Below are 11,944 nucleotides of genomic sequence, written 5' to 3' on the forward strand. Positions count from 1 at the left end.
TTCCAGATGGCGTCTGTCCACTTGGATAACATAGGAATACTGCATTCTGGCTTACTGACTCATGTTGTTGTAGACACTGGAGTTATTGTCACTTATGGAGGACCTAATCTGATACAAATAGTGATTTCTGCCACCCATAGAAAAATGTGTGGGTTGTGTCACAACCGTTGCGTTGCGACAAATGGCGCCTAAATAGCAGCCTTACAAGTTATGCTTCCTTTGGATCTATCTGGTCACTTTCACCACCTGGAACAAACTGCTCTGAAAAATGTGATCTCTGTTCACCTTGCAACTCTACCAAGGCCGCTGAATTTGAGTCTGATAAACTCTGTGGCATGCTGCTTGTTCCTGCAGGATCATTTAGTGGATGTCACTCTACTGTGGACCCTGAGCCCTTCTTTCAGAACTGTGTGAATGACTTATGTATGTCTAATGGAAATAAAGAATTTGTTTTGCAGTAGTTTGAAGGCGTATACTTTTGCATGCCAGGAGGCAGGAGCTGAGGTCAAACCATGGAGGGGTGTGAAGTGCTGTGAGTAGTATTCTTGACTCCTATGTGTACATGTGTTTCATCTGTAATGGTGTGCCAGTGCATGTAAATCATACAGGTCTGCTCACATGCATCTCTTGTTCTTTTAGAACACTGTACAGGGAAGTTGCCAGATTGATGTAAGGCTAGCTGGACTATGACTACTTTTATTTCTTTTTCTTTTTTTTCTTTTTCCTCCCACAGCGCTCTCATGCCCTAAACACTCTCACTATAATATATGTGTCAGTGCGTGCCCTATGTCCTGTGGTATTTCATCCGATCTCCCCTGCCCGTGGGCCTGTTATGAGGGTTGTCAATGTGAGTCAGGATACATGCGGAGTGGAAATGGCTGCGTTAAAGCTGAGCAATGTGGTTGCTTTTACCTTGGGCACTACTATGAGGTGAGTAGCTACACAGTTAGTTCTTAGCAACTGTTGCATACTTTTTTTTTTTTTTTTTTTTTTTTTTTTTTTCCTAAAAAAAAAAAAAAAAATGTTTTTAAACCTAAACAATTGCAGCTTTGTGAATTTTGAAAAACATATTGGTTCACTGAGGTGTTAGGACAAATTAACATCTCACCCACTGTAGGTGCAGTTTTAAACATGTTGCCACAGTTGAGCTGACATTCCCTAGTTATTATTCATTACACTGTTAATAACATGACTCATTAATGTCTTATGTACAGACTGGATGCTGTGTGTCATAACTAATCACAAAATCCTAGCCCTTTGTTTTCCTGGGTTGTTTGTTTGTATTTTAGGGAACAGTTTGGTAATGCACACCAACAATGACTCACTGTTCTTTGTAGATTGAGGAGATATCGTGGAATGAGGGTTGCTCTGAGCGGTGTAACTGCTCTGCCACTGCCATCATGCGCTGTGATCCAGCCTCTTGCCCCGAGGGAGAGAGCTGCACCCTTAACAATACCTGGGGCTGTGCAAGGGAAGGTAGGCTCAGCTGTATCTGCTGCTTTCGTTGACCTTTCCACAGGGGCCAGCTGTTGTTCACTCAGCTGCACAATGCAACACTAATTAGTATTGCATTATAGGATATGTCACTTTTTTCTGATGGGCTTGTTTTGTGACCACGTATAGTACATAGCACACAGGTGTTTTGTCAGTATCTTGTAATTTTACCTAAAATGAGGTTAAACCTTCAACCCTTTGAATAATCTATGATGTACTTTTCTCTCCTCTGCCTGGTAGCTTGATTATGATTGCAGTGCTTGTCAATCATAAGTAATAATAAACCTTATATTTTACTTGTCCTTCATAGAAGCAGGCAAAATGAAATTTATATGATAGGTTGCAAATTTAATGTACGTTTACATTTGGTTCCATCCAAAGGAGGCTGTTTTTTTAACTTCTATGACTACAGAATATTTGCACTTAAACTCAAAAGATTTGGATTTGAACTTCATTTTTTATTTTTTTTATTTACAGCAGTTTTATAAGGGCTGATCTAATCTGCAGATATCTAAAGCTGCGTGTGTCTTCCACCTAAACTGCCATTAATCTGATAATTTACCTCCTAATCTTTTTAGATACAATCTGCGAAAATGGAGTGAATTGTCCCGTCCAGAGCCAACCTCTGCAAACTCAGTGTTGGATACTGGGAGGCGCCCACTTCTACAGTTTTGATGGAAAGGTCTTTGAATTCCAAGGAAACTGTACCTACACGCTGATCCACATATCCAATGACACCAGTCAGAATATGACACTTTGGGTCGGGGTACAGAAAGACAGAAACTCCATTGAGTCTTCCTCTCTTAAAGCTATTCATGTCAAAATAGCTAAAGACACTAGTATTGCCATCTACAGAGGGGGAAAAGGCTATGCTTTGGTAAGTTTGAATTAGGAAATCCAAACCTTGAAATCACCTTTTTTGAGCCTTTTTGTTTTTACTTTATTATATGATGAGACGTCAACCATAAGGGATCTCAATATGGCCTTTTTAAATATACAGTTTGTGGGTTTACACAATGTTTGTGCTCTGTCAACAGATAAATGGCGAGAAAAGGCTACTACCCGTGACTCTACAGTTTGGACTTGCGACGATTTATCAGAGTGGCATTTTTGTTGTTGTGGATTCTAACCTGGGCATCCAAATTAAATATGATTGCTCTCATACTGCCGTTATCCTCCTTTCAACTGCAACAGAAGTCCATGGCATGTGTGGTAATAATAATGGTATCAAAGAAGATGACCTCAGGACCCCACAGGGTGAGGCTGTTGATGCTACCACCTTTGGCTGGAGCTGGAGAGTTCCTGATCAGGAAGCTCGTTGCACAACAGATTGTGGAGATGCATGCCCACGTTGCTCTTCTGAGCAGCTGCTGGAGAAAAATGTAGCCAGTCAATGGATCGCCATGCACACGTACATTTGGTCACCACAAAATCCATTCTACTTCTGCCTGGAAGGTAACTACACTAAAATCTCTGCATCAGTCAGCCTATTTGACCTTTGCTCTACTGATGACACTCAGAAGGTCCTCTGCCTGGTCTTGGAGGCCTATGCTGCCGCCTGTCAAATTGCCCAGATCCAGATCGGAGAGTGGAGAAATAGCACCTTCTGCCGTAAGCAAATTTGCGTTCCTTTTGAAGCTCATATTTTTGCGACTGACTCTTATGAGCAAACGCATAACTGGTTACAGTTGTCTTGTTTCTTTCTCTGGGCAGTTATTCCTCTATATTAATTCTCAGTCTCTCACACTTCTCTCCAACAGCTGTTTCCTGCCCACTGAATAGCCGTTATAAATCCTGTGGCTCAGCCTGCCCTGCCACCTGTGAGGACCCATTCAGTTCAAGATCCTGCATCCTGGCTTGTGTGGAGACCTGCCAGTGTGATTCAGGGTTCATCCTGGATGGTGACGTCTGCATCTCCTCATCCCAGTGTGGCTGCACCCACAACGGCTACCGTTACCACATAAACCAGACCTTCTAGGCTGATGAGGGATGCACTGAAAAATGTGTTTGTGACCCACAAACCCACCAGATACAGTGCCATTTGGATTATTGTGGCCCTGATGAATACTGTGGTCTTCAATATGGAGTCAGAAGCTGTGTGCCACACCCCCAGCAGACATGCATGTACACTGTTCATCACATAGTCACCTTTGACCAATATGACTATGATTTGCATGGCACCTGTCAGTACCAGTTACTAGGCATATGTGGACAGAAACAAGGCCTTGATGCCATTCAGGTACGTACAGACAGATGGACACCTAGAGTCAGCACTTAATGTCCTGGTCAATGTAAGTGGTGTGCTTGTGGCGCTAAACAGCAAAAACACTGAGAGCACAGAGGTGAGTACTGTGTATTTTGTTTTTTGTTTTCATGTCACACAAAGCATTGAAAACGACAATGGGTCATAAAAAAGCATCTAATTAAACCAGACTTCAAAAAGAGTACTTTTAAAACTGTGTGGCCCTGTGTTGACTTTCAAATGCAATTTTGGCCCCCCCTACAGGTTGATGGTGTCAACAGGAACATGCCCTATCTCTTCAGCCCTACTGCACTGGTTTTCTCTTTGGGGCTGCACACATACATATACACAGACAATGGCTTTAAATTTAGTCTCAGCAAAGAGGGCATAGTTAGTATTAGTCTCTCAATTAAATATGCTAATGCTACTTGTGGCCTGTGTGGTAACTTCAACTCTGATCCTGCTGATGACCTCACAACAAATGGCCCAGAGGCGCATCTTAGTCCTGAGCATTTTGGAAAAGCTTGGAGAAGTGGACAGAATCCTTGGTGTGTGGAGGGCTGTCTAGGAGGAAGTTGTCCAAAATGTTCATCGGAGCATCTGGCCCGCTTCTCTGACCTGGAGGCTTGCGGGAAGATTCTGGAAGTTAATGGACCATTCAGACACTGTCATGGCAAAGTGGACCCCTCCAGCTTTTACAAGCACTGCGTCAGTGACCTGTGTCTTTATCGAGGTCTCCAGCCTGCACTGTGTCACTCCCTGGCAGAGTATACTGCTGTCTGCCTTTCCTATAAGGCTACAGTTTATGCCTGGAGGAGTCCCGGATTCTGCTGTGAGTGTTAATGTGCTCTCAGCTCTGTTGTTCAAGTGAATTAAATTAATATCCTCTACAATTGTAACTCTGCTGTTTGGAGTTCAGCATCATTGCACACCAAATGAAATATGGAGAGTTTGCAGATGCTTATGCAAGCACACTACATTTCATCATGTTTAGATTGTTATTGATCATGAGGAAAAGAGAATGAAGATTATTTGCATATAAATCAGATATATGCCTGTAGGTGCTTAATGTAAAGTGTTCCTTTTTGTGTCTTTATTGAAACCGTAGTGTAAAATATTGAGTGTGTGGTTGAGCATATTTGTATTGAGGCTACAACTTCTCAGGAGCTATTGGACCACTAGATGGTACTAATGCATCACTGGTCAACCTTAACCTTTACACCATAGGCCGGTCTTACTTTCCTAAGTAGCAATGTCTCTCTGTATCTCTACAGACCCGTCCTGTCCCTCCAGTACCAGTTACAGCATGCGTTCTGCCTCGATTCCCTTCTGCCTCGGTTGGAAGAATAACACCGTAGAGATGCCTCCAAACATTGGGGAGAACTGCCTCTGTGAAAAAGGTTTAGTTCACAGTGGCAGCCTCTGTGTCCATCCAGAAATCTGTGGCTGTTCTCACCATGGAGAATACCTTAAGGAAGGACAGGAGGTGTCTACATGCCAGCAAAGCTGTTTATGTCACGCTGGGGGACACATAACTTGTCGTAATGTCTCCTGTGGAGAGGATGAGGAATGTAAGCTAATTAGGGGTGTTCAAGTGCCACTCCAAACCCAAAATGGCACACTGCTCTGTTTATGGATCCAAATACACCACGTTTGACGGGCAGGCATTTGAATTTCATGGTTCCTGTAACTACACCCTGGTGCAGACGTGCCTCGATAACCTGGAAGCGGAGCCGGTTTTGATAGCTGTGCAGGGCAACCATAGTAAGGGCAGACAGATCTACTTGCAAGTCAATAACATGTATTTTACAATGTCAACAGCATTTCTTGGGAAAATTCAGGTAATTCATGTGATTATTTCACAACCTTTGACACAATTTATTGTTTATATCCTAGCATGCACTGTAGTCATTTCTCACAGCATGCACAAACTGTCCTGTATTGTTTGTTCTAAAGTAAATTATTTCACCCAGGTAAATGGAGTTTATGAGAACCTGCCCTTTTCCCAGAGCAACGTCACTGTACATGAGAAAAATGGACAGATAACCATAAAGACTCAACAGTCAGTTAGCTTGTATCAGACCTACAAAACCATATTCTGGTCAAGATCCCTGACATTTACAACCAGACAACCTGTGGCCTTTGTGGAAACTACAATGATAATCCCTTAGATGACCTGCAGCTGCCTAATGGCACCATGATCCTGACATTGTTGGGCCATCATGGAAATTGTCTGATACAGAATCATCCTGCAGCGACACACGTGACAGTACCTATAAACTCTGCCACTCCCGAATGCCTGTGTACAGCTCAGACCTGTACTGTGGCCTTCTCACCCATCCCGGGGGCCCTTTTGCCTCTTGTCACCATTTAGTGTGCCCACAGAAATACTACTCCCTGTGCATGGAAAACCTTTGTGGTGCAGATGGCCAACGCAGGGCCCCGTGTGATGCACTGTGGGCCTATGATACAGCATGTAAGGAGGCAGGAGGGATGGTAGACCTCTGGACAAACACCACAGGCTGTGGTAAGTATGGTACATTGTTTAAATGAAACGTCAGCATTTAAAATGAATAAATGCAGTGAGAGATCCTACTGATAAAACCTATGTGGTTTATTTTACAGCCAATCAATGTCCTCAATTCAGCTACCATAACCAGTGTGCCAATGCTTGCTCCTCACTTTGCCCTGAGATAAGCCAGATGGTACAGTGCCCCAAAGACTGTGAGGAAGGTTGCCAGTGTACTACTGAACACCTTTATGATGGCAGTGCCTGTGTACCAGCAGAGCAGTGTGGCTGTGTACAGGACTGGAGGAGGTTTAAGGTCACAATTAAACCATTTTGTTAGCTTTTTTTTTTAACTAGTCCCACACATTTACTTGAATTAGACCAATTCTGTTTTATAGTTTTTTAGTAAACACATTTCAAACATGCTTGATTGGCTTTTTTCTTTTCTTTTTTTTTCTGGCTTCTGAAAGCAAACTACTAAAGAACTGTACTGTTAGCTGCACCTGTGGGCCTCCTCTTGTCTGTGAGCAATACTCATGTCCTTTGCTGCACAGTTGTATAGTTTCAGATGGAATAATGGGTTGCCACAAGGATGGTGAGCATTTAAGTGCCATTAACTATATTTTCAGAAACTGACTTGCTCTTTACTGCATTACATCTTTTCATGTTAAAACTGAAATTATTGTTTTGTTTCAGCAGAGCAAAACCCAGAGCTGAGTGAGGGAAAATGTGATGCAACGGAGAGATGTTACCTAAGCAATGGTCTGCCTGTCTGTGAGAGTCGTCCGGGCCTGTGCTGGGCCTGGGGAGGCCAGCACTACCACACTTTTGATGGGCTCAACTATCACTTTAAGGGTACCTGTACCCATCTGCTTGCAGCCAGCAAAGGGACATCATGTGGTCTGACACCCTTTACGGTATCCAAGGAGACTGACTGTAATAATGGCGGAGCAGCGTCCTCCACACAGGTGGTCACTGTACATGCTTATGGGTTCATCATCAAGTTTGGTAGTGAAAAGCACAGTGTATGTGTAAGTAAATTTCAGTTTTTGAATGACTGCACAGGGTTGACTTTTTTTTATCACTAATGAGTCTCCTTTATTTTCAGGTTAATGGTAAAATGACATACATTCCTGTTAATCTGTTGCGGGGAAAGATCCAGGTCTTTTACAAGGAAGGCAAAGTTCTATTGACAACTGACTTTGGTATGCAAGTAGTCTTCAATGGGACCTCCACGGTTCTTGTTACACTGGACCCACACTACAAGGGCAAAGTGTACGTGCTGTGTGGCAATTTTAACGGCAATCCTCAAGATGAGTATCCTGTACCTACACCTGGTTCCCCTCCCATTAAGACAAGTATGGAGCTTGCTCAAACTTACCGGCTCTTTGATGGGGACCATAACTGTTGTACTGGCTGCAAGCAGGTACTGGGTGAAGTGACCATGCATGACAATCCTATTTCTGAGGTTGTCTCTAGTGACAGGGGAAAGTGTGCAGTGCTCGTGGATCAGAAGGGTCCGTTTGCCCACTGTCACAGTCTATTCAATCCGGATTCCTTCTATGAAAGTTGTGTTGTTGATTACATGGATAACAGGCGGTTAAAAGTGGCTCTTGACCAGGCCATATATTCATATTCCTTACTTTGTGAAGAAGTCAGTGATGGCTACCACAGTGAAGTTACAATTGGTAAGTAGTTGTTTACGAGTTTAGTATAATGCAGTTAAATGTTTATTGTGATAGAATTTAAATAACACACAGAAATAAATCCTTTCAGATGTTCACTGTCAACCAAACAGCCACTACAAGACCTGTAGCTCAGCCTGTCCTCCATCCTGTGAATCTAATGCCACTTTCTGTATCAAGATGTGTGTGCAGGGCTGCTTCTGTAACCCTGATTTCATTAGTAGTCAAATTGGCTGTGTGCGCCCACATCAATGTGGCTGCACAGATTCCACAGACCAATACCATAGCCTTCACTCAACTTTCTGGACACCGGACAACTGTGGCCAGCTCTGTATCTGTGGACCAGCTACTGGAGAGATCCAGTGTCGCCCAGCCCAGTGCCCCAGAGGAATGGTCTGCAGGCAGCTACAGCACAAGTGGGTGTGTCAACCTGAAACCCCCCAGAATTGTACCATTGTCACTGGGCTGCATTTCCAGACCTTTGATGGACATCACTTTGACTTTAGAGACAGTTGTGCATATTCTTTGGTTCAAACCAAGGCCAACCTAGGTGGACTAACACCATTTAATATCACTATCTCAGATGCAAGTTGCCACAGAAGGCTTTTTCATAGCCTTGATTTAACACTCTCAATCTTTGGTCTGGAGGTGGTAGTGAGTAAAGATGGCCTAGGAAAGGTTTTGGTGAGTACTTTGCAATGTACTATCGACAGTTTTGAAAATTAACCACTGTATATAATTTGAATGTTTTTTTTAATTTTCAGGCTGATGGACTGTATAAGCCCCTACCTTACGCTCACCTGACAGGCCATGTGAATGCCTACCGCACACCTTCATCTATAATCATTCACACTGATGTGGGATTAAAGCTGATTGTCCACAACACTGATACACCAATGGTTATCCTCCCCAGTAGTTATGGCTCTTCTGTCTCTGGTCTCTGCGGGAATGCCAACACTGACCCTTATGATGACCAAATGATATCCAGTGAAGAGCTTGCCCAAAATGACCTAGAGTTTGCCCACAGCTGGAGGTCTCCGGGAGCAGAGGCTTGTAGGTCCAACTGCTCCTCCAGAGAGAAGCATTGTCCTGTTGACGTTGAGAAGCTTTTTGAGGGCAGCAATTTTTGTCAAGTGTTGTTGAATGAGCTAGGGCTATTGCAAGCTGTGCCTTGGTGTTGAGTCTCAAGCTTTACTTCCACAGCTGTGTAAGAGATTCCTGCTCTTATGACGTACACTACTCAGCACTCTGCAATTCTATTACATCCTATTCGGCTGCCTGTCAAGCAGCTCAGCTTCCTGTCCGGCAGTGGAGAAGTGACACTTTTTGTGGTGAGTAGTAGTAGTAGTAGTAGTAGTAGTAGTAGTAGTAGTAGTAGTAGTAGTAGTCTTCTTCTTCATCACAGCTAATTGTGTCCAGCCTCACGGACTCCTAAGACATTTCATGTTTGCTTCAAACCAGTAAAGATGTAGCAGTGATATTAGCAACCTTCACGCTTTTATGAGCATTTTACAAAAGCTAGCAATCATGCAAAGTTTGGAAATGCACACAATTGCCCATAATCCATTACACTTGAACAATGAGAATGAGGTAAAGAAGCCCGACACTGTACCACACACAAGAATAAAGTTTACATGTACAGCTCATTTAAAGCAATGTGTGCAGTTTAACACAACGTTATGCCAAATAAATCAAACTAGTCTGATTTTGACCCTAAAACATTACCATTTTGTCTTAAATGGAAGGTGAGCGACAAATATGTCATCCTAAATATCACCTGAAATTCTTTAGCTCCGTTTTGTCATTCCTGCATTCATTTTAAGTTGTTGCACTGCATTCAACCTACTGACTTTCATAGTAACTGGCTAAATGTTAGGCACAGGGGATTTTTTGGATGCATATGAAAAAGAAAATTTCTCTGGGATGAACGTTTGTGTATAGTTCTAGGGCAGTAATTATGTTAATAATGTCTTGTACCCCTCCCAGGTATGTCATGCCCTAGGAATAGCCACTTTGAGCTGTGTGGACCTCGATGCCCTGTTGTGTGCCTTGGACTGTCCTCACCAGCAGGCTGTAGCGAAGGCTGTGAGGAGGGCTGCCAGTGTTACCCTGGCTACGTCTTGAGTGATGGCCAGTGTGTGCGGGTTTCGGACTGTGGCTGCATGCATCAGGGACAGTATCACCCTGCTGGCCACTTTTACCTTGAGAAAAGCTGCCAAAAATGTGACTGCAAAAGAAGAAAAGCAACATGCATCCCCATGGAAAGCTGTTCATTAAAGGATGGCCTTACCTTGCAGTATGGGGTGTGCCAAGTGTTTGCTGGCTTTGGCTATATCACTTTTGATGGTGTTGTTCTTCTTCACCACGGAGCTTGCACCTATGTAGTGTATGACTATGACCATGCATGACTATACTCTGCTACTTAGCTTTAAAAAGGACAGGAATGGCATTTTCACAATCGGCAGACTAGTATTGCGTTTGCTTTCCCTGGAAGTGTCCGTTGACCCTGGAACTCTATGGAAAATACAAGTAAGTTCTGCAATCTATCATTTGTTTTAAAAATAATTTCATAAAATGTTTGCATCCTTAACTGGTCTGTGTGCTTCAGGTAAAAGGAGAAGAAAGCAGAGTGCCTTTTGACAATGGAGAACTCAAAGCGTACCAATTTGGCAACCGACTGCTTATCACCACACCCACCACGGTGGAAATGATTTGTCCTATACCCAATACCTCAGGTTAACTGTGCCACAAGTATATGACTCTGCCGCTTCTGGCCTCTGTGGGAACTTAAATGGGGAAAGGTCTGATGACAAAATGGACATCTTGCCAAAAGCTTTGCAGAACTCCTGCACAGCTGGACATTTGAAGCTCCGGGACATTGCACTGACACTTGTGGAAGCAAGTGTGATGAGTGCAGGTTGTCCCTACATGACAGGACGGTCTGTGATGTTCTGTTGATCAATAGTATTGAATTCCATCGATGCTGGAATAGTGGTATTAAGCGCAATATTTACTTGCTTATGTGCATCAGGGCAGTTTGTGCTGGGGCAGGGCACATGGCTGCATGTCTAGCAATGGAAGCATATTCTGCAGCGTGCCAGGCTAAAGGAATAGCAGTAGGATCATGGATAGAGAACAATTCTTGTGGTAAGCAAATTATTTTGATCAGTTTAAATGAACAGTATGTGATGAACTCTAAATGATTTGTGTTTTCAATCATTAACTCTCCAGTGTCCTGACCGCAGCAGCCCAAGGGAGTGTGTTGACCCCAACTCATGCCCTGCTCTGCTCCAGCCTGGTTCTTCAGCATACGGCTGTTCAGAAGGCTGCGAGTGCTATAACGGAAATGTGTTTGATGAGGGAGAGTGCGTAATATACAGTCAGTGTGGGTGTGTTCATCATGGTATATATATATTAAGGTACATGTACAAGCTTAATACAGCCAGTAAATGAAATCCACACTCAAAAGTGAATAGGTGATCTAGTAGTATCTGTAATTAAAGCTTACATGGAGTTTCTCTCCACTTCTTAGATGGATGAGCAATTGTTCACTGAGGACTGCACCCAGAGATGCTGGTGCCACCCTTTGGGTGGGGCGATATGTGAGGAGGCAGGCTGCAGACCAGGGCAGCAGTGTGCTCTGAGGAATGATTCCTGGGGCTGTCATAACCAACCAGAAGTTTGTGAACTCAGGGGCAGCCTCCAAGTCTCCACACTCAGTGGGCAGCAGCTGAGCTTGGAACCTCGTTTATCTTACAACCTGATGTCCCTCTGTGACAAAGCAAGTGTGCACTGGTTTAGCCTGATCTCCTACAATGGACCTTGTGATGGCAGCTCTTACAGGCTTGTCACAGTGATTCAAATTCTTCTTCATGGATCATCATTTACCATACAGGAAGGCACAGTGAAGGTATAACTCCATTAAGGATTTCCATGGTCCAAAATTAAATTTTTTAAGAAATGTCTATCCCTAGTAACGTGCTGTTGCACCCAACAGATGAGTGGATGATTTGT

General features: G+C 43.5%; 1 protein-coding gene and 1 pseudogene across 1 annotated transcript; both read left to right on the forward strand.

Moving 5' to 3' along the window:
• Nucleotides 1–6: 6 nt before the first annotated feature.
• Nucleotides 7–7,071, forward strand: LOC116690785 (IgGFc-binding protein-like; annotated as a pseudogene).
• A 97-nt stretch (nucleotides 7,072–7,168) lies between these two features.
• On the forward strand, nucleotides 7,169–11,684 carry LOC116691007 (IgGFc-binding protein-like). The gene is given in 11 exon segments (XM_032518307.1): nucleotides 7,169–7,933; nucleotides 8,022–8,614; nucleotides 8,695–9,082; nucleotides 9,085–9,261; nucleotides 9,917–10,316; nucleotides 10,318–10,459; nucleotides 10,539–10,629; nucleotides 10,632–10,739; nucleotides 10,742–11,077; nucleotides 11,154–11,349; nucleotides 11,463–11,684. Coding segments are annotated over 11 exon segments (3,144 nt in total). The 5' UTR covers nucleotides 7,169–7,332; the 3' UTR covers nucleotides 11,575–11,684.
• Nucleotides 11,685–11,944: the final 260 nt, after the last annotated feature.

The sequence above is a fragment of the Etheostoma spectabile genome, chromosome 6, assembly GCF_008692095.1.
Source record: "Etheostoma spectabile isolate EspeVRDwgs_2016 chromosome 6, UIUC_Espe_1.0, whole genome shotgun sequence".
Taxonomy (NCBI): Eukaryota; Metazoa; Chordata; class Actinopteri; order Perciformes; family Percidae; genus Etheostoma; species Etheostoma spectabile.